Below are 23,696 nucleotides of genomic sequence, written 5' to 3' on the forward strand. Positions count from 1 at the left end.
TTTTTTTTTTTTTTTTTTTTTTTTTTTGTTACATCATTCTCGTATGCATTGTTTCCCTTGGTGGTCTAGTTTCTGATCCTCTGTGGGTCTCTTTCTTAGAGGACGCGGGCGATTCTGAAAATGGTGAAACTGATGCGCAGCAGCTGTTTGTTCCCTATCGTGGATATTGTGCTCGTAAAGGGGTACTTCATCTGTTCAATTATATGTTGCGAATTTCTGACTTTTGTGTTATGCACTCTAGGTGTTTGTGGATATGTCTGACTGGAACTTGTTGGGTTTGTTATTGTATAAACTGTTGTTGGAAGTGTTTTTAGGAAATTTGGATTTGAATTGATTGAATCATGGCCTTAAATGCTTGTGAGTGCCACAAAGGGCAGTGTGAACTTCAGCATTGTTTATTGAATGACAACGTGAGTGTTATGCACTCTAGGTGTTTGTGGATATGTCTGACTGGAACTTGTTGGATTTGTTATTGTATAGATTGTTGTTGGAAGTGTTTTTAGGAAATTTGGATTTGAATTGATTGAATCATGGGCTTAGATGCTTGTGGGTGCCACAAAGGGCAGTATGAACTTTAGCATTGTTCGTGAATGACAACGATTATGAGTTACTGGTCCTATATATATATATATACATACAAGGTTGCTGGGGTTGTTGTGGTTGGTAATGTTGAGAAATTAAAACTTACATCTGGATATTTGCTTATGAAATTCAGGTTCAGCTGAAGGAGGTTGTTCTTGACGAACCTGATATTCCCAAAGCGCTCGTTGACTACGTTCACAAGAATTGTGTCAACAATTTTGTAGTTGGAGCTTCAACAAGGAGTGCTCTAGCAAGGTCTCTCTTTTTGTTTGCTCTCTCTCTCTCTCTCTCCTCCTCATCTGTGTTGAGCAATTAACTTTCTAATGAATGGGGTATCTCAGGAAATTTAAAGGCCCTGATGTTCCAACCAGCGTAATAAAAATTGCCCCAGAATTTTGTTCTGTGTACGTAATATCAAAAGGGAAGATAATATCTGCCAGGGCAGCTCTTCGGCCAGTGGCTAATACTGCCATGCCACCGAAACAACCGTCGCCGCTTGGAGTTCAGCCAATTGCTCTACCAGAAAGCAGCAGTGAACAAGAAAACGGAGCCAAGTAATACAGTTCTGAGAACTAATATCCTATTAAAACTCGGATTAGCTTCTGTTTTGATAGAGTGATATAGTTTTTATAACTTTTGCATTATTATTTGGTAAATCTAGAGGGCAACCAGCGAAGGAAGGATGGAAATGTGCAGGTTCAGATAGAATGCTCAACGAAAGAAATGGTGGAAAGCCAGCAAAAGCGTTGACCCGTGAGAGACCGAAAACTTCTCCGTCTAATATATCAATAGAAAACGTAGAGGTTTCGAATCGAGGGCCTAGGTCTTCATTTAGCCGTGATTCAATCTCTGATGACAATCTGTTGAATGCACAGATGCCTTTTGGTTCATTGGACGTGAATGCTCAAAATTTAGATTTCAGTACTACCTCAAATTTGTCAACGGACTCTGCTTCCTCACAATCTACTGTAAGTGCACATTGTTCATTGGCATTTGAAATTTTGTGCTTGTGATAGTTACGTAGTTGCAGTTGCACTGATTTAACATCTCTGCCGACTTCTTTGCTACAGCGGGAACTAGAGGCTGAGATGAAAAGATTGAAGTTGGAATTAAAGCAAACCATGGATATGTATAGCTCAGCCTGTAAAGAGGCAATCTCAGCCAAGAACAAGGTAAATAAATATAAGAACACTCTACTCTATTGATAATGGTTAGTGAATAATGAGTCTTTAGATTGGGTTCTCAACTCTGTGTTGTTTATATCCAACCAAATACTTTGCTAGTAACGTAGAATGATTTGTTGAAGTAAATCTGAAAGGAAAATTTGTAGTTTACGTTAGTTGAAAATTTGTCTTAAAATTCAGGCGAGAGAACTTAGTCAATGGAAGCAAGACGAGGCGCGTAAGTTTGAGGAAGTCAGGCTAGCTGAAGAGGCCGCTCTAGCTATGGCTGAGATGGAGAAAGCCAAGTGCAAAGCTGCCATTGAAGCAGCAGAGGCAGCACAAAAGCTAGCCGAAAGAGAAGCCCAGAGAAGAAAACAGGCTGAAATCAAGGCCAAACGAGAGGCAGAAGAGAAAAAACGAGCATTGTGTGCTTTAGCTCAGAATGACGTCCGATATAGAAAATACACTATAGAGGAGATTGAAGAGTCTACTGAAAGGTTCTCTGAAAAATTGAAGGTTGGAGAAGGTGGATACGGTCCTGTTTATGTAGGCAAACTTGATCATACAGATGTTGCGATTAAAGTTTTAAGACCCGGCGCTGCTCAAGGACGGAAGCAATTCCAGCAAGAGGTACTCTCATATTGTTCTACCGCTGTGCCTAAAATGATCCAGTTCAGACTAAACCAATGTGTTAATGGAATTACAAAATTGAAACTTTAAACTCAATTAAAATAAACAAGAATTTGAGGAAGTTCTACTGTTTTTAGTTCATGGATCCATCCAAAGTTTCCTTTCTAATCGTTTTGCAGGTGGAGGTCCTTTGTTCTATTAGACATCCAAACATGGTCCTTCTTCTTGGGGCATGCCCCGAGTATGGTTGCTTAGTATATGAGTACATGCAGAATGGGAGCTTAGAAGACAGACTTTTCCGGAGAGGGAATACTCCTCCATTATCTTGGAGACGACGATTCAAAATATCTGCTGAAATTGCTACTGCACTCCTTTTTCTTCACCAAGCAAAGCCAGATCCGCTCGTGCATAGGGACCTTAAACCAGCTAACATTCTCTTGGACCGCAATTTTGTGAGCAAAATCAGTGATGTTGGCCTGGCCCGGTTAGTCCCACCTTCTGTAGTTGATCAAGTCACTCAATATCACCTGACTTCAGCAGCTGGCACATTTTGTTACATTGATCCTGAGTATCAACAAACAGGAAAGTTAACGACGAAATCGGATATTTACTCGTTTGGAATAATGTTACTTCAAATCATTACTGCCAAGCCTCCAATGGGTCTGGCTCACCATGTGCAAAGGGCTATTGAGAAAGAGAGGTTTGATGAGATGCTGGATCCTACAATTCCAGATTGTCCATTGGAGGAGGCTATAAGCTTTGCAAAACTGGCATTGAATTGCGCTGAACTGAGGAAGAGAGACAGGCCAGATCTTGGAACAGTTATAGTTCCAGAGCTCAACAGGTTAAGAGATCTTGGGAGGAGTTCTGACAAACGTGAAAGCCGGAGTCTACTTCTACGCTCTTCTGCATCAAGTTCCAATTCGAGGCCACAGTCATCAAATGAGGTCCACTACTTTTTAAACTGAATTATTGCTTTTAATTTCATGAAATGAGAGAATCAAATTCAACTTAGCAACCATATTCTTTCACATGTCAAAGATACAATGCTTTAGACCTGTTATTTTCAATGATGATCAGTTTGTTTTTTGTTCCCAAAACAGGATTCCACCGTATGACAGTTGTGAGGAAAGTTGCTTGATTTAATGACTGCTTACAGAAGGGCTGTGGTAAATAGAATATGAACCTAATGGAGTTCTTCATTTGAATGTGGAATAAGCCGAAGGATCAGTAATGTGAACAAACCTCTCTCTTCAAGAAACCTTCATACATGTATCTGAAGATTCTGGTTGATGTTTGCAACAGATATAGAGTTATAGCTGATCCCATCAAGAGCTAAAACTCATCAGTTAAGGAGTAAAGCAACTGACTCCACATGTTATATTGGATTTTACATCATTCCATAAGAACACCATTGTAAATTCTTAACAACTTTTCATTATTCTCAAGTCATGCAGGTCAAAATCGTCCATTTACTTGTATTCATCGCATGTTGTCGTGGCATTATCGACGGGAACATAACACAAACTTATAGTTTATACTAAATCAACGACTCCTTTGATGTTTTATGCATCTGCTTCAACTTCAGCCAATACTTAGTGTAACAAGCCAAGCTCACCGCTAGTAGATATTATTCGCTTTAGCCCGTTACATATTGTCTGCTAGAGAGAGGTTTCCACACCCTTATAAGGATATTTCATTCTCCTCTCCAACCGAGGTAGAAACTCACAATATTTGTTCAATCACCAGGACGGTGCGAGGCACTTGTCGAACTAGGGCTAAACCCTCTCTGGGCTTTCCCTTTCAAATTTCTCTAAAGAGGACAATATCTGTTAGCGATAGTCTTAGTGTCTAGTTTGTGGGTCTCACTCGTGCAGGGTTGATTTATAGCTTTGGACTGATTCCGTTGAGAATTTATGATTATGGGTCTCAGTTCTTGAATCATTTTGTTGGCTGCCTAACATTGAATTCAGTAGTTCTAATGTATGGAGTTTGCTTCTTGTTAGGGGCAACCTTGTTGAAACAGGGAATTTCCAGGAAGGAATTGAGGAGGCAGCTTGGGAAGAACAGTATAAAGCAAGCATGAACAGAAGGGGAATAATTTACATAAAGATTGATTATGCTTTCAGAAAGGTTAGAAACAAGCTTTGCTTGGGATTACTGTTTGTATTTTACATTTTAATCTTTAATTTTGTCATTAGAGGAAAAAGGATATACTTCTTAAGCTTCATCCATGGAGAATTTCTCCAAAAACCCTTCATTTCTCTTCCCTTTTCATTATTCTGATCTTTCACCTCTCCGGAGCTGCGGCGGCGTCGGCGTCTGAGTCGAGGTGGTACTTCCGGTTAGCCTTCTCTGTATCCCCGTCATATGCGCGCCGCCGCCACCCCCGCCATAGCCTTCGCCAGTGCCCCATGTACCGCCGCTGGCTTACTTCCCACTCATTTCATCCCCACCTCGACAGAACCCATCTCCGCCGCCTCCCGCTATCCACCGCCGCCGCTGGTGCTGATTCCGGTACCTGTGCCGCCGACGACGTCGGCGCCTCATGGAAATACGATTACTAATTCTTATAATTACTACTTTTACGCTTCGAAATCGTCTTCTCTGTCTCTTCCAGCAGCGTTCTTTTTTTGGGTCTGTTTCTCTTCCATTTGATATTGTCTTCTTGGTGAAGTGAAGCTCTGTAAACTAATTTTCATGGAGTTTTTGGCTCAAAAAACTCCAACGCCAACGGTGTCCTATATGGTTTGTTTGGGATGTAGAATTTTAAAAACTATTCCTTTTTAAAGTTTTCGATCTGAGCTCGAGGTACCAAATGACTTCAGTGTTCGAGAATTGGATTCAGATATTTTTTATACATGACCCAATTGTTCGGTTTATAAAATTTTCAATTCAACCCAACTTGAAATTTTTGTGGATAAGATTGATTCGACTTATTATATTGATTCGCAAAACACCTTACTTGTTTCCAAACATTTAACTAAAATTTGCCCGTTCATTTCAATAGGTTCTTTTTAATAAATTATTTTAAAAAGGGTTTGAAAAATAAATAAATAAATATATATATATATATATATATATATATAATTCTACACTATTCAATTCAATCTTAATAGGATCAGACATTAAATGTTATTCCGGTCTCGCTAATCCCATTTAATTAATAGGGAAAATTTATCTTCACTCCTCTCGTTCCCTGTTTAAATGGAGATTGTTCACCTGGTTAAATGGACATCATTAGTTTCACACGGTAACCTGTATAGATTGCCTTACACAATGACTTCTTTTCCCTCTAGCTCTCGTTTTTTCATGACTTGCACGTACGTCTTCTCTTTCGTCGTTTTACGTAGCTCTTGATCTGGGCATCCGTGCTTCCGATCACGATCAAACTCCGTTCCTAAAAGAAAAATAAGAACAAAATGAAAGGTTACCTAGCTAAAAAAAACCAAGAAAGAATATGAAAATAAAGGAGGAGTTGGGGTGACAGAGAGATAGAGAGCACACAGAGCTTCAAGCATAGCCTCTCTCGAAACAACTATGTGTGCTCCCTCTCTTCTGTCACCTCCTAATTCCTTTTTCAATAATATTTCATGTAAATAAAATAATAATGAAAATAACGAGCAAGAAAAAGAGCTCTGTTAATATCGTTCGGTTTTTCGTTTTTTAAAACGAAGAAACAAAAACAAGATTTTAGCTAATTTTGATGCTTTCTTCTCTCTTGAATCATCGTTTTCGACCTCACTTCTCTAATCGTGATAATCTTTTTTAACTGTTGCATACCAATTTAGAAAACCCGACCTCAAAGAGGTTTATATATACAAAAAATTTCAAATGTGAAAGCGAGATATCAACTCGATCACGTATGGAATAAAGAGAAGAAATAAAGGAAGGAGACTTTTATTTCCCTTTTCTTAGTTTATCCCTCATATTCATCCAAAATTCTCTATGGATTTTCTCTATATATATTTTAAAAAAATATTGTCGTAAATAATATTCTCCACATGTCATGTATTAAAAATTTCAACAATAATCTCTTAAATTTTTAAAAAATAAATAAAAAATTTAATATTTTATTTAAAAAATATCCCTGTTTTAAGAAATTTCATTAATACCCTTTAACTTTTATAAAAAAATGTTCGGAAACAGAAAAATGTTTATTTTTTTTTTAATGCATATCGAATGGATAATTTTTGTGATTAATTTTTTTTTAAAAAAATTAGGGTATTAAACTAATTAAAATTTTATTAAATATAAAATTAAATTAAGCCGTTAATATGCAATTTTAGAGTTGATTTAATTTTTTAATTAAAAAAATATATAAATATTTTCGAGAAGGCTAGCTAAAAAAATAGATTCTTAATTTATTTTTTAAATTATTTTTTGCGAATAAACCACAAATCTTCAATTCAACGGACACTTCACTTATAAAAGCATCCCCCAGAATATATGCCTTTAATTTAAATTATCCAGAGGCATATATGCTTTTATATTAATTATTTTAATTAAATATTATATTTTTATATATTAGTGAAGAATATTTTGACCATATTTCCACCAATTTCAACAAATTAATTATTTAATGAATTTTGGGATTTTTAGTTAGTTTTAGAGTATCTAATTTGAGTTTATTACATCATTTATTTAAATTAGAAATAAATAATTATATATATTTTTCGTTCAGTCAAAAAAATTTCAGTAAAATCCCGATGAAATGATAAAAGATGGACATGAAAACCGTTCACCCGAGTATAGCTTTGTAGATGACATTTGCTCGAATTCGAGTAACGGTTATAAGGGAGAGAAAATGGAAACTATGCCTAACAAAAAATGGATGTTAAATCAAGTACTCCTCCGAAATAACTGATAGAGACCATCCATCTGATGCTGATATCCACTTCGACTAAAACTGAACTTAACCAGGGTATAGATTATCATTCATTCTAACAACTGTTGAATTAAAATAATTGGTAGCACGTAACCGAATCGATAACTTAGCCTAAGTTGAATACTCCGACAACGAAAGACAGTGATAGCACGTAAACCGAATTAATAGCTTAGCCGAGTTTCCCTAATTGGGGAGTGATGAAAAAAGGCAATACTTTAGGATTCCATTCTAAGCAAAAAGAGGTATGAAGTTTGAAGGAATTAATACCCAATAATTTGTGGATAGGAAAGAGGAAAGTTCCCATTTATAAGATATGCATATCATATCTATTATCCCTTTTTTTTCTTCTCCTTTCTATTCTTGCCATTGCGAGCTACGCGATCTAATCTAATACTTAGGGGATCTAAATAGGTCGATTCCAAATGAAGCGTTTATATCGATATGGTCGACTCAAATGGGATCGAGTCTGTTTGATATTTGATGAAACGACCTGGTTTAGTTGGATCGGGGGCTCTTTTGTTCGTCTCTATCTCTAAATGGGTATAGACTCTTCACGTAATGGGAGATTAGATTCGTCCACTTGTGTTACTACTAACACTACGAAAAGATATGATCTTGATGCTCTTACTTGTAAGAGCCTAATCCCACCGCTAACAGATACTGTTCGCTTTAGCTTATTACATATTGTCATTAGTATCACGATTTTAAAACGCGTCTACTAAGGAGAGGTTTTCATACCCTTATAAATAATGTTTCGTTTTCCTCTCCAATCGATGTGGGATCTCGCAATCCACCCCCCCTTGATGACCCAACGTCCTCACTGGCACACTGCCCTGTGTTTGCCTCTATACCATTTGTAATAGCTCAAGTCCACCGCTAGTAGATAATGTCTGTTTTAGTCAATTATGTATCTTCGTCAACCAAATGCGTTTATAAACCATGAGGCTAATGAGGAAAAATCTCCCAATGGCCCATGTTTATTTTCTGAAAAAATGGCCCAACCAAATGGGCCTGGGCCCATGTGTTATTTTCTGAAAGTTGACCTGGGCATGGGAAGCACGTAGGACAAAGAAATGGGCCTGGGCCCATGCTTATTTTCTGAAAATTGGCCTGGGCATGGGAAGCACGTGGGATAAATAAATGGGCCTAGGCCCATGTTTATTTTCTGAAAATTTGGCCCAGTGCTCTGTACCAAATGGGCCTGGGCCATGTTTATTTTCTGAAAATTGACCTGGGCATGGGAAGCACGTGGGATATAAGAAATGGGCCTAGGCCCATGCTTATTTTCTAAAAATGGCCCATTGTACTGTACTAAATGGGCCTGGGCCCATGTTTATTTTCTGAAAATTGGCCTGGGCATGGGAAGCACGTGGGATAAGAAATGGGCCTAGGCCCATGTTTATTTTTGAAAATTAGCCCATTTCATTGTACCAAATGGGTCAGCCCAGGCCGTTTCTACGGGTCACGAAACAAACAAAAACAATACAGAGCAACGGAACGGAGAATTAGAAAAAACGAGAACTTCTTTTAATCATTCAATCAATACCATCCTCTCTCTTCTGCGACGTGACGTTCTTCGAACTCCTCCGGTAACCCGTTCGTACAGAGATCCGAGGAGTTTGGAAATTTTTCAATCTCTGATTTTCCTGTTCACTCTGTTCCTCCTAAATCTTCCGCCTCCTCGATTTATCGCCCTCGCATTCAGGTGCTTTTACGCTCTTTTTCGTTTCCATTTTATTTTCTTTCACCCTTTTGCTTGTATGTTATTTACTCCAATTTCTCTGTCATGGTCGTCGGAGTTTCTGCTCTCCGATCCGCCATTGGTGCTCCCTTCTTGGAGGCTGTACTGTATATTGTGCGACTGAGAAAGGGCTCGCAGCGAGCTTCATGAATTGGGATCCATGTTTATGTATTTGTTTTGATTTGAATTGGTTGTATTTATTTCGTGCACTGACACGTTCCCACGTTGAGTTAGAATACTTGTGGAATGAAAGAGATGGATTGGTTAAATCAACAATGATTAACTCGAGAGTTCGTTCAGATGGCTTTGGCGGGTAACATATCATTTTACTTTTTAAGGTGTCAGGTTCCTGGTTTATAAAATATATGGATCGAGTATGACTTCACTATTGGATCACTCTTGAATTAGTTATTTTTGTAACTTTATTTGTGAGATCCCACATTGGTTGGAGAGAACGAAGCATTACTTGTAAGGGTGTTGAAAGGTTGATGGCAATACAAAACAGGCCAAAACGGACAATATTGGCTAGCGGTGGGCTTGGGCTGTTACAAATGGTATCAGAGCCAGACACTGGGTGATACGCCAATTAAGACGCTACCCCCCAAAGAGGGTGTATTGTGAGATCCCACATCGATTGGAGAAGGGAACGAAACATTCCTTATAAGGGTGTGGAAACCTCTCCCTAGTAGATGCGTTTTAAAACCGTAAGGCCGACGGCGATACGTAACCGACCAAAGTGGACAATATCTGTTAGCTGTGTGGGCTTGTTCTGTTTTAGCTTTCATTTAGCTTCCTTTTAATCCTTGTACATGCTGTGGTTCTCTCAACCTTTGATATGATGACGAAGTGCTGTATTAATACCTGAGGGATAACATTTGAATTATGTACCTGGCATTGGTTGTCAATCCACGTTTTAGTTAGTTGACTATATGAAGGTTTTGAATACTTTTATACCCTCCATACCCATTACCCACCAATTTGTTATATATATATATATATATATAATTCACACCATACATTCCTTCCACCTTGTTTATTACTTGCAGTTGCTGCAGGTACGTGAAGGGGAGCTTTCCTTTGTATTTTATTTTCTTGGACCTTTATATGTTAGATGGAGTACTGTAGCTCATCACTTGGTTGAGAATCTTACTTCTTCCATACGACATCAACAAGAATCCAGTAGCACTTTATGCTTATGTCCTTTAATTTTTGTTATCTTGTTGTTGCTCGAGACATGCGAATTGATTATCTGGATTTTTATCAATTCATGAATCTGATCTAAAGCCCAAACTATGTATTTTGATTATTTGGTTTTCCAGGACAAAGACATTATTTCATAAATATAATTTCCCTATATTATTCTGATGTTTGAAGACATTTGGACATTGTTGTTGAGTGTGTGTCAATGGATCTACATCTAGTTTTTTCTCCTTGTGTAAGGAATGATGATCTAATTAGATTTGTATTTGTTCCCAGATATGGCTGGTATGGCAGCTGAAGGAACCCAATTTGATGCACGTCAATTTGATTCCAAGATGAATGATTTGTGAGTTCTGTCTCTCTTTTCCCTTCCAATTGATCGTCAAATCGGTGCTGTATACATTAACCGTGTCGGTCTTTAAGCACTTCAGTCGTCCTTTCCCCTAACTCAACTCGACCATATTTCAGCTTTTATGGCACTCGGACTTCTTTTTCCACTTTAAAACTTGACTTTGTTGTAGGCTTGGGGGAGATGGCCAAGACTTTTTCACCTCATATGATGAAGTCTATGAGAGTTTTGATTCCATGGGTTTGCAGGAGAATCTCTTAAGAGGAATATATGCTTATGGTATACATACTCTCTCCCTTTTCCTCCCCCATCACCTTTCTGGTTTCTACTTCTGAAACCTGGAGTGAAACGATTTATTTCCTTCTCGTGTGTCGAAGTTTTGCCCCTTAGCTTGATTTTTCTAAGTGTGAGCTTGTAACCTGTGGCCCTGAACCATAGTCTAATGTAGCTCTGGGTCCAAATTATAGGTTTTGAGAAGCCTTCTGCAATTCAGCAAAGAGGTATTGTTCCATTCTGTAAGGGACTTGATGTTATCCAACAGGCACAATCTGGAACTGGAAAAACAGCCACTTTCTGCTCTGGAATTTTGCAGCAGCTAGATTATGGCCTAGTTGATTGCCAGGCGTTAGTTCTCGCACCCACCCGAGAACTGGCACAACAGATCGAAAAGGTTATGCGCGCATTAGGTGATTATCTTGGTGTCAAGGTCCATGCTTGTGTTGGTGGAACCAGTGTTCGTGAAGATCAACGCATTCTCTCAAGTGGTGTCCATGTCGTTGTTGGCACCCCTGGTCGTGTGTTTGATATGCTGCGGAGGCAGTCACTTCGCCCCGATCACATTAAGATGTTTGTGCTGGATGAAGCTGATGAAATGCTTTCACGAGGGTTCAAGGATCAGGTCTTTTTATTTCTCATCCACCATATCTCTTTCTGATTTTCTATTATTTTTCCCAATTTCTTGGTGTTAGGTGTGAAGTCCCAAGTGTTCCATCTTGCATTTAGCATACAAAATTTTAAGACAACGTGAAATCTTTTTTTGTTTGCCTCTGTTCATTCTTTTGGTATTTTTCTCCCCTAATTGCTTTGGTTTCAATATATTGCAGATTTACGATATTTTCCAGCTTCTTCCTCCAAAGATTCAGGTTGGGGTTTTCTCTGCTACAATGCCCCCTGAAGCTCTCGAGATAACAAGGAAATTTATGAATAAACCCGTGAGAATTTTGGTGAAACGTGATGAGCTCACCCTTGAGGGTATCAAGCAATTCTATGTCAATGTCGATAAAGAAGAGTGGAAACTCGAGACTCTTTGCGACCTTTATGAAACTCTTGCAATTACCCAGAGTGTCATTTTTGTGAATACCAGGCGCAAAGTTGATTGGCTGACCGATAAGATGCGCAGCCGTGACCACACTGTTTCTGCCACACATGGAGACATGGACCAAAACACTAGAGATATCATCATGCGGGAGTTTCGATCTGGTTCATCCCGTGTTCTCATTACTACTGATCTCTTGGCTAGGGGAATCGATGTCCAACAAGTTTCCCTCGTCATAAATTTTGATCTTCCTACTCAGCCAGAGAATTACCTCCATCGAATCGGTCGTAGTGGACGATTCGGAAGGAAGGGTGTTGCCATCAATTTTGTGACCACAGAGGATGAAAGAATGCTGTTTGACATCCAAAAGTTCTACAATGTCATGGTCGAGGAGCTGCCAGCAAACGTTGCCGATCTCATTTGATGCAGTTCTAATTCAGCCAGGTAGAAATGGCTTTAGTTTTGTCTCTGTTTTATTTCCTTTGTTTTTCTCTTGGTAGTTGAGTTGCCTTTTGGGTTGGGGGGAGTCGACCTTCGTACGGATGAACTTGCCCCGTTATGCTGCATTCGGGTTTGGGCGTTGTTTGTGGCACTCTCTTCTGAGAGTAGAAAAGAATACAATGTTGCAAATTTTGTCACAAAGTCTGTTTCTGTATTACGAGTCCAAGCAAGGGGCAGGCATTGCACATCTGCCTGCTGTTACTTGTATTATTGATTTGAACTTCTGTCTTGTGTTTGTCTGAAAGGAATGTAATTATACAGAATGATAAGTATTTAATCATGCATTATAAATTGTGACTTGTTTCAGCCATGTTTTTCAATTATTGAGCAGCGTTGAATCTTTAATATTGTACAGTTTTTTGACACGGTATACGCCGGAAACGCCACGTGTGATGTTTTTATTGGATTAAACACATTAGTTGGTCCAAGAAACTAATAGAAACAAGCCACAAATTAGACAGGATGAAAAAGAAACAAAACAAGTTACCTTAAACATCGTGAAAGAAGATAAGATAAACAAATTGTTCTGTTCTTGATTAAAGATTGTCTGTGGCTTTGATTTCCAAGAAACAGAAACACAGATCTGTTTCTTGTTTATATCTGGTGTTAACGTTTGAACTTGTCTGGTTGCTGCTGAATCAGGATCATTGAACATGTCTTCTTCCACGGATTAAATGGATTCTCTATACTTGACTTGATTCTGAGCTGGAATGTTGGAAAAGAAAGAAGGTAAGTTCGATAACTATCTCTTTTCATGGTCGCAACACAAGTCGAGTTCGTTCGTGTTCTATGTCTATAGTTATACTAGTCTCGTTTGCGATTGAAATACTTCTGATTCGAAGAGTTGACTTTGAAGTTTACCTCCTCGGTTACAAGATTTAGACGTTTCATACCCGTTTTGTAAATGTTTATAGGTTATAAAATAGTTTTGGTCCATATATTTTAACTAGGTTTTTAGATCAATAATGACTTAGTTCGAGAGCTCAATATATAAAACGATGTAGTTCTTTTTGTTTAAATTTGTGGCTTCGTTAGCTTCTATCATGAATATAATCACTCAATCGTTAGCTTCTATCATGAATATAGTCATTGAATCGATAGCTTCTATCGTGCATATAGTCACTGAATCGTTAGCTTTACTGAATCGTTACAGACTTTAAACTTTGTTGACTAAATTGTTACGAATTTAAACCTAAGAATGCATCTCGTGTTAAGTTTTTTATTTTGTTTTTGTTGGTCAAACAATCTGAAAGTAGTTTTAGTTCCCCTTTCCTTTTCAGTTGGGAGAATAGAAAACTTATAGTATTCAATAAAAGAATACATTTGGGAGAGCATAAATTCCAGAAGTCAGTTTCTTCCACCCAACAAAACATTATAAAATTGAAGTTTCCCCAAAAGCCAACCCATCTTCCTTCTTATTGCTCCCACGTTTTCATAACTCCCATTCTCTTCTTCTTCCTCCTCCTCCATGGATGATGACAGAAGAGGTTCTTACGGAAGCTCGTCGATGCAGATCGAGAGCTATTACGGGCCACCGAAGAGCCAGATTCCTGGGAAAAAAGACAAGAGAAGTTCTGGATCTTCTTCAAAATCATTCAAATTTTCAGATCCTGAGTTTCAAAGGAAGAAAAGGGTTGCCAGTTACAAGATGTACTCTGTTGAAGGCAAGATGAAAGGCTCCTTCAGAAAGAGCTTCAGATGGCTCAAGGATAAGTACACCCAAATGCTTTATGGCTGGTGGTGAGTTTCTTATGGAAGATCCAACAAAATTCTGTATCTGGGATGATTTCCTTCGATTAAGTAGTCTTCTTTTTGTGATTTTTTCTGGGAAATTTCTGTTCATGTTCTTCATTGTTCATCATTGTTCATCATCGTTCATCATCGTTCATCATCTGATCTGCTTGTTTTGGTTGGATACTCTTTTGGGAGTTATGAATGTTGAAATGTAAACAAGTCATCAGTCAAACTTTGCAAATAAAAGCTATCTTTTTTCTCTTTTCATTTCGTTTCATTCTTTGAATCAGTCAATAGTGTTTGATATCATATGAAGATGATGGCATTATTTTGTTCTATGCCCACTGTTCTTCTCAGCCACTCATTTTGTTAAATGAATTATGAACAAAATTATGGCAAAAAGTCATGATTGATCAAGAAAAGGAAACATAGTTTTCAAAAATCTATTGGAATTGTAAATGAACTTGAGCTCGGTTTGATAACTAATTCACGGGTTTTGCTTTGTTGGGGTCTTTCTTATTTAGGTTGTAAGGGGATGCTCGGCTTAGAATATCAACCCTTCTCTTGTTCACCAACTCTCGCCTCATTCTGTGCTTCTAGACATGTCGAGCTCCACATATTCTTGTACAGGGACAAAAGACTAATTGCGATGTGCACGAATTATTACCGGGATTACTTTAGAATTCAAGAGAGCCATTGAGCTTCAGACCACAACCATGTAGTTAGATAGGGACAATCAATCGACCAAAGAAGACAAAAATCTGTGCTGATCTTCCGCCCGAAATAATTACCTCACTTCACTTACGAAGTAGTTTGTACCACCATCCACTACTCTTGATGATGCCTCAGATAACTATGCAATTGTTTGAAAATATTGATTTTTATTTTAAATGTGTTTTTAGTTCGAGGTTGGATCGAGCCCAGTTGAGACATTTTTAAACCAACTTAATTGTTCAGAGTTTTGTAAATTTTTATTTCGAAATGTTTAAATTTTATTATTATTTTTTTAGAAATAAAAGTAAACTATTTTGTAAAACATTTATTTATTTTCGATCATTGATTTAAATTTAAACATTCATGTCCTGAACTTTTTAAAAAAAAATAATGGGTCACTGTCCATACTGTGTTATAACTGTAAATTAAATTTATTTAACTCTCTACATCAAATTAACTAGTAAGATCGAAAAATTTGAATATCTGACCTCTTAGTCAACTACTCATTCTAGAAATTTATTCATTTCAGACTACAAATTTACTTATAAGAACCTCGGACTTTAAAAAAGAAATACATATAATTTTGTTGGATGAAATTGGTTGGGTAGAAAAGAGGCAAAAACTCTGTTTCTCTCCCATTTTCCCCTGTATTTTCGCCTTCTCTTTCGCCTTCTTTTATTGTGAAAACAGACCAAAAAAACAGAGCCAAAAACGCCAAAAAAAACTCATCCAATCCCTTCTTCTTCATCATCCTCCTTTCAATTCCTCATTTCCTTGCAGAAACTAATCAATTTCTGCCATTGTTATTCGATTTCCCAGCTCCAACCAGACAAAAAACAAGACAAGATTAAAAAACAGAGCATCCCAAAATGAACAGATGAAAGCAGAGCTCCTCATTGGGTTTCATTTTCCTCTGTTTTTTTTAATGTTTTAGTCATGGTGAGAAGCTTTCCGACGGATGAGAACCCGTTAATTCATCCGGCGATTTCCCTCTCCCTTCTAGCGGCTGGGATGGCAGCCGCCATCGCTATGATCACCACCTTATGCGGTGACCGATCCCGGAAAACACCCACAGCCTCTGAAGCTTCATCTCCAACCGCCGCCGATAACAAACCAGACGAAAACGCTTCCCCGACGGTGAACCCATCCGGCGGAGAAACAGGAAACGACGGCGACGAACAGGGTGTGAAAGAACTTCCCCTGCCTCCGAAAATGCAACAGCTCGGGAGTGCGAGCCCGCCGACGCAAATTTCTAAATCGGCGTCGGAAAGGAAATTGACCCATATGAAAAGTATGAACGTTAATGTTCCGAGAAGCCTGTCGGTGGCGCGGCACAATTTAGACGATGGTCGGCATAAGAAAAAGGATAAGATTAAAGGGGAAGATTCGATTTGGACGAAGACCATAATTTTAGGGGAGAAATGCAAAGTTACAGATGAAGAAGATGGGATTATTTATGAAGGAAAAGGGAAGAAGATATCGGCGTATCATCCGAGAGCTCCGAGTTCGATGTCGACGTCGCTTTCTAGGCAGGGATCCGCCATTGATGCGGAAGCTCTGCCCAGCACAGAAGATAAGTAGATCGGAGAAGGAGATTGGTGGGCTGTGTTTGAAAATCATTGGCTAATGGAATTTGAATTTGTAAAGAATTGTTATTGTTTTGGTTACTCTGTAGAGGAATCTTTTTTTTTTTTTTTTAATTATTATATATATTTTTTTATATTCCTTTCTCTCTTAAACTTTGCTGTTCGTCGTTCTTCTTTGGTTAATTAATTAAGTTCCAAGTTTTAGCCATATTCTTGCTGTGATGTGTTCCAATGTTTTGGGAGTTTGTTGTTCTGTTTTTTTTTTTAAGTTTCAATCCTTCGATTTTAAAACGAACTCTATTTTTTCGGGTCCAACGTCACGTGTTGGGCTTTGATAGCATTTGTTAACAATCTAAGCGGGCACATTGTTTGGTGTTTGTAATATCCCTGAGCGGGTCCAGTGTCCTTGTTCGGGTTTGATGTCTGGCTCTGATATTAATCCACCCACTTGGAGTCCAGCGTCTCTTGTCGTCTGGTGCTTGGCTCTGGTAGCATTTGTAACAATCTAAGCGAGCACATTGTCCGATGTCTGACTCTAATACCATTTGTAACATCCTCGAGCAGGCCCAGTGTCTTTGTTCTTGTCCGATGTTTGACTCTGATATCAATCCACCTCCTCGGAGTCTAGCGTCTCTTGTCGTCCGGTGCCTGACTCTGATAGCATTTGTAACAATCTAAGCGGGCACACTATACGGTGTCTGACTCTAATACCGTTTGTAACATCCCCGAGAGGCCTAGTGTCTTTGTTCGTGTCCAATGTTTGGCTCTGATATCAATCCACTCCCTTGGAGTTCAGCGTCTCTTGTTGTCCGGTGCCTGACTCTGATAGCATTTGTAACAATCTAAGTGGGCACACTGTCTAGTATCTAACTCTAATACTATTTGTAAAATCCTTGAGCAAGCCCAGTGTCTTTGTTCACTTCCCGATGTCTGGCTTTGATAACAATTCACCCCCTTGGAGTCCAGTGTCTCTTGTCGTCCGGTGCCTGGTTTTGATAACATTTGATATTATGAGTAAGAATTTAAATATTTATTTAAATTAAGAAAACTAAGATTAGAAAATTTTAAAATAATAACTTAAAAAAATAGTTTCTTTAAATTTTATTGCAAATCTATACTAAAAAAGATAATTTTTTTAAAAATGTATTATGTATTTATTTAGCTAAGAATTTAAATATTTATTAAAAAAATAAAATTAATGATTAGAATTTGTAAAAAAATAAAGCATAATTTTGAATAAAAAAGAATAAAATAAAATTAAGGAAAAAATTATTGTATCACGGCGGGAAAAAACCCCTGTAGGATTAGTAAATGACCAAAAAGACCCACCAACACATGCGTGAACCAAGCAGCACTCAGGGTTATAGTCGTCATTATGAATTTTTCAGCCTCATCTTCCCGCCATCAGAAATCCCCAGATTTTCATCGATTCGATAAAGTCCTCTGGACTAAACCAAAATCCATTTTCAGGCATCGAATTCTTGCAGTTCATACAGAGTCCGGACATGGCAGAAGAGGAACCCGGAGAGGCTATCCGGCCGGAATTTCCGATGGGGCGAATAAAGAAGATAATGAAGCTGGACAAGGACATTGGTAAAGTGAATTCAGAAGCGCTGTTTTTAGTCTCATGCGCCACTGAGCTTTTCCTCGAGCTTCTCGCTGAAAAATCTTCCGAAGTCGCCGCCGAGAAGAAACGGAAGACCGTGAAGCTTGAACACATCCGAATCGCCGTCAAAAGGCATCAATCGATCGGTGATTTTCTCCTCGATTCGCTTCCTCTTCCTTCTCAGCCGTCAGATGCTCCGGCGAAGGACGAGAATCGCACTCGCGTTGTCGTTGATAAAGTGGCTCCTGAAGGAACCCGCCGAATCGATGATTTCTTTCGCCGGCCAGAGAAGACAGCGTCCGCGGAGACCAACGAGACATAGGCGCTCAATCTTCGACAGGCAAAAGCTCTCAAGCACATTTTCTGGATTACTTTTTGGCGTTTTTATGTTTGCGAGCAAGTCCATATTTTATCATTAGATGAGCAATCTTGTTTGTTACTGAACATTACTTGATAAATATTATCCTGTTCATTTCAAGAATTTTCCATCTAAATATCGCATAAGAAGGGGAAAATTCAAAACTATTGAGTACTGAATAGATGAATTTGATACAATTTAGACAATCAAAATGAGTAGTGGTCGACTTGCACTCTCTTTGTATAAGCGTTATTTTTAGGACCTACATGAGGTTTGTACAGGAAAAATTAATTGGAATGAACAAGAAACTCAAAGATAGAATAACTACTCGAGTATCTTCTCTATCTTCAGTCAAGACATAAGCTAATTTGCAGGCTAGAATGGTTCTCTCAAACTTTATTCTGTGGGATTATCTTATTGAATGACATTTGAACTTGAAGTCATGTAGTGAGCTCTAAGGAGATATTGGGCCTGAAAATGTGGATACCACCGAAGCTGTTTCATCTCTGACCCGAGAATCGAGGTTGTGTCGACGAGCTATATTTTGTCCAGGTGATTTTTTCGCTTCCTTTATGAAAGAGATGCCTTGAGTTGCTGAATTTATGTTGTTTGAACCAAATTGCAGGATTCCTTGAGAAAGCCTTCTGTTCAAAGCTATGGCATTGCTATAACCTCCATTAATGCTAGCATTTGAAAGACGCCGACTGCTGGTGCTTGGCCTTGGTCCATAGAAGCTTTCTGGCTCGATTAGAATATGAGTTTGCACTTTTTTCTTCTCCTGCCAGAAGAAAACCATCATTAAAACCAACCTACCAACAGATGGTAAATTATTTTGCAGCAGAGTAGATCAAATTATTGTTGAGGATTGTGTTGAGAATGGTTGGGAGGGAGTCCCACATTGGCTAATTAAGGGGATGATCATGGGTTTATAAGTAAGAAATACATCTCCATTAGAATGAGGCTATTTGAGGAAACCAAAAGCAAAGCCATGAGAGGTTATGCTCAAAGTGAACAATATCATACCATTGTGGAGGGTCGTGGTTTCTAATATGGTATCAGAGTCATGCTCTTAGCTTAGTCTTGTCAATAGAATCCTCAAGTGTCGAACGAAGAAGTTGTGAGCTTCGAAGGTGTAGTCAAAAGTGACTCAAGTGTCGAACAAAGGGTGTACTTTGTTCAAGGGCTCTAGAGAAGGAGTCGAGCCTCGAAGGTGTAGTCAAAAGTGACTCAAGTGTCGAACAAAAGGTGTACTTTGTTCAATGACTCTAGAGAAAGAGTCAAGCCTCAATCAAGGGGAGGCTATTCGAGGGTTCCATAGACCTCATGGGAGGCTCTATGGTGTACTTTATTCGAGGGGAGGATTGTTGAGGATTATTGGGAGGGAGTCCCACATTGGCTAATTAAGGGGAGGATGATCATGGGTAATAGACAATATCATACCATTGTGGAGGGTCGTGATTCCTAAAAACTATGTGATATGATTATGGGGGAAAGGAGAGTTCCGCTCTCAACATGTTGTTAAATTCATATTTAAAAGAAACATTATACTTACCCTTGGTCTCCTCTTCTCCTCTTTTTCCTGTCTCAGGGCATTATATTCCTCCAACAATTCTAGCAATGGCACCTGAAAATAGGACACATGTTTGTCCGTGATTAACAGATAACTTGGTATTCTTAGCAAGGTGGGAGAAACAAAGAAGAAACACTACTTTTTATGGGAAAGCATGGATGCTCTACATGCTTAAGTTTTGGCAGTTCTGTGTATCTACTACATCTATTCTATTTGAAATTGCCCGGGAAGGTACTTCAATTGGTTTATCTGCTTTTAATTTTCTTTTTCTACCTCGAATATCTGACCCTTTTAGGCGCTTTTGGAAGATCATTTATAAAATTTAGAATCGTTCTCTCGAACGATGATTAGCACATGACAACAGCAGCATTGTTGCAGGTAATTATATAGCTTACCTCATCATACAAGAACACTTTACTTCTTTCTGCCTCCCAACTCCTAGTCTTTTCCAAAAGCAATTCCACCAAAGCTGCAGTTTACGTCATTTTCAAAAGGAGAGAGATAATCAAGTCATTTAAAATCCTAGTAATATGTTCAAATATCAAGATGCTCACATGTCTTTGGTGTGGAAAGATATTGAACTAAAATATGGTCTGGCAATTTTAAGACATCCCATCTTTAAAGCCTTCTTTGCAGTTCATTGAAATTATTGCTGATATTACCTGGAATTTTGTTGACTGCTATTCTTGCTCGTTCTGCGCGCCTAAGATTTTTGTGAGCACCTCTGCTGACTGAGTATCGGCTTTGATCCTGAATGCTCAATTCTATAATTAATATTTAGGATTAAGATTGCAGTCAAGTAGTTGTCTTTTATAGCTTGTAGGAAATTACCAACCATGTTATATTCTTCCAACCAGCGCTCTTCATCACATGTTAACATCCATTTCTCAACTTTCTCCATTATAGTCTTCCTGCTAGATGCTTCTTCTTTTGCTCTTGATATTTGTTCATCCATGCTTGTGAGGAGATTGGCATGATCAATTTCCCCTTTTGCAGTACATAGAAGTCAGTTTCTGGATTACTATAGATTTTCATAAAGTACATGATATTCTCGTAACATTAATGCCATTACACAATGTACCAGAATGAATTAGATTTATTATTTTTTCCATTCCCGATCTTGAAGGTATCACCATATGCGATTTGTTACATATATCTTCCAGCTCCATCTGTTTCTTGATAAATAGCTCTTTCATCTTGCTTGCTTTTAGTTGATCAAGTCTCTTGACTTCAGCCTCAGCCTTGAAATGTTTATTCACATAATTAGCACCTAATTCATTAAATCTTCTATTTACCTTTATCACACGTGTCTAGTACCTGCTCAATTATGTATAACGCAAGGCTCCCAGGATCAGATATTTCAGGTGATGAGAATGATAATAGACGAATTACATGGGAAAACAATCGGCGATCGCTGTAAGGTGAATCCATAAGTTCCCATAAGTTTGTCAATGTTTTTCCTAGATTGTGAAGCTGCAGAAAACATTGCAGAAATTTATCAAATATTGTTTTGTTTACAGTATTGGAGAACTTGGCATTTGTAGATTTAAGCCGCTTGTTTAAATGTAGGCATTCTGTAACTGTTGGTTTCACCTGGTTCTGATGACTTTTATTCTTTTGATACAACAGTAACAGCTGTGTTTTACTAGGCTGTGATGATTTTGTGCTTCTGATACCCATAACAATTATGCTAGTGTAGTGATCAGATTAAGCTCTAGCAGTCAAACATTTTGATTTTGGGATGTAGCATAATTATGTTGTTTGGCAAGTACAAGTTTCATCACCTTTTCAAGCCGTTGCTGCTTTTCTTCTTTGAGAGATTCTACCGTGCCTTTAAGTTTCTCTAAAATGGAATCGCTAATGTTCTTTGATCTTCCAAATGGGTCGTCCAAGCTTGGATGAATCTTGGTGATAATCGTGGAAGCATCCATCCCCAATGTTGCAGACAATTTGTGGACTGTGTCTATATATTTCTCCACTCTCTGAAGCCTTTCATTCTGTCCAAAGAAAATCGACAAGAATCGGTATGTAAACGAAGTTAGAAGTCGAAATATTGTGTTGTATGTGTGTGCATGTCCATTTACAGTAGGATCATAATGTAACCTTTTCACTGTGAAGTCTCTGTAATTCATTCTGATATTCCTCAAGTTTCGTCATAGAAAGATCGGTCTTATTCTCTACGACAACTCGAGACGAATCAACATTCTCTGCTTTACCTTCTATTTCAGCAGAAATTTTCTGAATTTGTACTTGTATGGCACTTAACTGTTTCATCCTCTCTTCTTTTCTCAGCCGCATCTCTCTCAGAGCTGGAGTTACTGAATCAAGCTGCTCTTTCAAAGTTCCCGCCATCTTTTCTGGCTGATCAGACACGTCCAATCAACACATACAATTGGGTAAGAACTTGCAAATTACATATAAAAATGATTGATGTTATGATTATATTATGATAGTTGAAGAAATCATTGCGTACCCTTCCAGGAAGAGAGCGTTCTCCAAGGGACAACAGAAGATGGGTAAACTCAGCCTCTGCTTCTGCAAGTTCCTGATGAAGTCGAGCTCGTGACACATTTGCATCATCAACTTTTCTCCGGTAAACTTCTAGACACTCCTGTTCCAAATCCAGAAGAACCTTCTCTCTGTCAAACTGGTCTTCCCCCACTTCGTCCCAAATCATCTGTTATCATTATGTTACTTAAGTCAATGCCACTGATACTATATGCCCAACTAAACAAATAAATAGAGGAAGAACAAACAAACTCCATATCCATGCCTGCAACTCCTGAAGTAGATATCCACATGAAGTTTCAAGCATAGTGGAACTTCGCGTCCCAATTGGAGTTTGAAATGAAGCCATCTTTTTCTCAGAACTTTGGATTGGAGTGTTTTCCCAAACCCCAAGCCTGCAAAGTTTGAGCTAATCAACAGAAAGTGCAGGAAAAGCTGGAAATGGGTTGGAAAAAGAGAGAGAGAAAGCCTGAGAGAGAGAGAGAGGTGGGTTTTAGTTTTTGCTTAAACGATAAGCGTAGGCTGTATGTTAGGGAGGGTGGGTATAGTGCGCTTTGTGTATGCTTTAGTTTCAAGGATCGCCATTTATCTTTCTTCAGCTTTATCCCCCCTTTCCCTTCTCCCTGCTCCATCATTTCTTCTTCCATTTTATGAACCATTAAGACAGCAACTCCCCGTCTTCCTCCATTAATAAGATGGCCTCTCTTATTCCAGGTTCTCTCCCCTGCTCCACAGCCTACCCCCCCTCAAGTAGCTCTTTCAGACCTTGATTCTCAAGCAATCCTCATTTGGTTCTGTATACAAAACTAGCCATAAATGAACGAAATAGTAGCTTGGTTCTTATTGAAGCTATGACTCCAACAATTTTTTTTGGCTAAAAAGTAAAAGCATTGTCTTACGACATGCAACTAGAGGATATCTAATGTTGTTGGGTATACTCTGACTTAGACTACATGCCATTTTGTTTGCTGCAAAAACAAGATTTTAGCTTCCTCAATGTTCTAATTATAGGTTTGTTTGTTTGTTTGTCCAAACCTTTTTCTGCCTTTTTTAGGAAAGAAAAATAATGTTTGTTACTTGTTCTTTTCTTTCTTATCAGAGTTTATCTTATCTTCTGGAAGAAGGCTGAATGAAAGTAGGGCCGGAGAGAGGTTAGGGGATACCAAGAGTGTGAAGGACTCAATGAATTGATTGATAAAGACATTGGCGTTAGTGGCTTCATATTGCTTGAAGAACTTAGAAGATAGAACT

At 38.4% G+C, this 23,696-nt stretch overlaps 4 protein-coding genes across 9 annotated transcripts in view; 3 read left to right on the forward strand and 1 right to left on the reverse strand.

The window, feature by feature from the left end:
- Positions 1 to 3,943, forward strand: part of LOC111462651 (U-box domain-containing protein 51-like) — a 5,065-nt gene extending 1,122 nt beyond the window's left edge. For both annotated transcript variants that reach the window (XM_023106319.1, XM_023106320.1), the window contains exons 2-9: positions 100 to 182; positions 716 to 837; positions 924 to 1,136; positions 1,244 to 1,550; positions 1,653 to 1,754; positions 1,947 to 2,375; positions 2,555 to 3,322; positions 3,479 to 3,943. In XM_023106319.1, coding sequence (XP_022962087.1) covers positions 100 to 182; positions 716 to 837; positions 924 to 1,136; positions 1,244 to 1,550; positions 1,653 to 1,754; positions 1,947 to 2,375; positions 2,555 to 3,322; positions 3,479 to 3,493 — 2,039 coding nt within the window. In that variant the 3' untranslated portion in view covers positions 3,494 to 3,943. The remainder of the gene's footprint in view (positions 1 to 99; positions 183 to 715; positions 838 to 923; positions 1,137 to 1,243; positions 1,551 to 1,652; positions 1,755 to 1,946; positions 2,376 to 2,554; positions 3,323 to 3,478) is intronic.
- Positions 3,944 to 8,766: 4,823 nt separating this feature from the next.
- LOC111462654 (eukaryotic initiation factor 4A-15-like) lies at positions 8,767 to 13,974 on the forward strand. Of its 3 annotated transcripts, none has more exons than XR_002713767.1 (7): positions 8,767 to 8,968; positions 10,481 to 10,550; positions 10,726 to 10,832; positions 11,021 to 11,451; positions 11,657 to 12,312; positions 13,012 to 13,098; positions 13,883 to 13,974. XR_002713767.1 is itself a non-coding variant. In XM_023106325.1 (5 exons), exons 2-5 carry the CDS (start codon positions 10,483 to 10,485, stop codon positions 12,290 to 12,292), a joined length of 1,242 nt encoding a protein of 413 aa, XP_022962093.1. In that variant the 5' UTR covers positions 8,767 to 8,968; positions 10,481 to 10,482; the 3' UTR covers positions 12,293 to 12,689. The 3 variants fall into 3 exon arrangements, 1 of the variants encoding a protein (XP_022962093.1); XR_002713768.1 differs by lacking the exon at positions 13,883 to 13,974 and adding an exon at positions 13,852 to 13,866; XM_023106325.1 differs by lacking the exons at positions 13,012 to 13,098; positions 13,883 to 13,974 and having other exon boundaries at positions 11,657 to 12,689.
- Positions 13,975 to 17,819: 3,845 nt separating this feature from the next.
- On the forward strand, positions 17,820 to 19,296 carry LOC111462901 (DNA polymerase epsilon subunit C). Of its 2 annotated transcripts, XR_002713793.1 has the most exons (3): positions 17,820 to 18,349; positions 18,816 to 18,919; positions 18,993 to 19,296. XR_002713793.1 is itself a non-coding variant. In XM_023106709.1 (1 exon), the coding sequence occupies exon 1, from the start codon at positions 17,909 to 17,911 to the stop codon at positions 18,329 to 18,331; it is 423 nt and encodes a 140-aa protein (XP_022962477.1). In that variant the 5' UTR covers positions 17,821 to 17,908; the 3' UTR covers positions 18,332 to 18,487. The 2 variants fall into 2 exon arrangements, 1 of the variants encoding a protein (XP_022962477.1); XM_023106709.1 differs by lacking the exons at positions 18,816 to 18,919; positions 18,993 to 19,296 and having other exon boundaries at positions 17,821 to 18,487.
- On the reverse strand, positions 18,547 to 23,432 carry LOC111462900 (65-kDa microtubule-associated protein 8-like). Of its 2 annotated transcripts, XM_023106707.1 has the most exons (11): positions 22,711 to 23,430; positions 22,411 to 22,614; positions 22,041 to 22,298; positions 21,722 to 21,934; positions 21,255 to 21,410; positions 21,019 to 21,178; positions 20,773 to 20,924; positions 20,600 to 20,687; positions 20,333 to 20,406; positions 19,920 to 19,991; positions 18,547 to 19,145 (listed from the first exon to the last, which is right to left on the reverse strand). In XM_023106707.1, the coding sequence occupies exons 1-11, from the start codon at positions 22,792 to 22,794 to the stop codon at positions 18,822 to 18,824; spliced, it is 1,785 nt and encodes a 594-aa protein (XP_022962475.1). In that variant the 5' UTR covers positions 22,795 to 23,430; the 3' UTR covers positions 18,547 to 18,821. The 2 variants fall into 2 exon arrangements, with proteins under 2 accessions (XP_022962475.1, XP_022962476.1); XM_023106708.1 differs by lacking the exons at positions 18,547 to 19,145; positions 19,920 to 19,991; positions 20,333 to 20,406 and having other exon boundaries at positions 20,610 to 20,701; positions 22,711 to 23,432.
- Between the last annotated feature and the right edge of the window lie 264 nt (positions 23,433 to 23,696).

Source organism: Cucurbita moschata, unplaced genomic scaffold (genome assembly GCF_002738365.1).
Source record: "Cucurbita moschata cultivar Rifu unplaced genomic scaffold, Cmos_1.0 Cmo_Scf00027, whole genome shotgun sequence".
NCBI classification, from domain to species: Eukaryota; Viridiplantae; Streptophyta; class Magnoliopsida; order Cucurbitales; family Cucurbitaceae; genus Cucurbita; species Cucurbita moschata.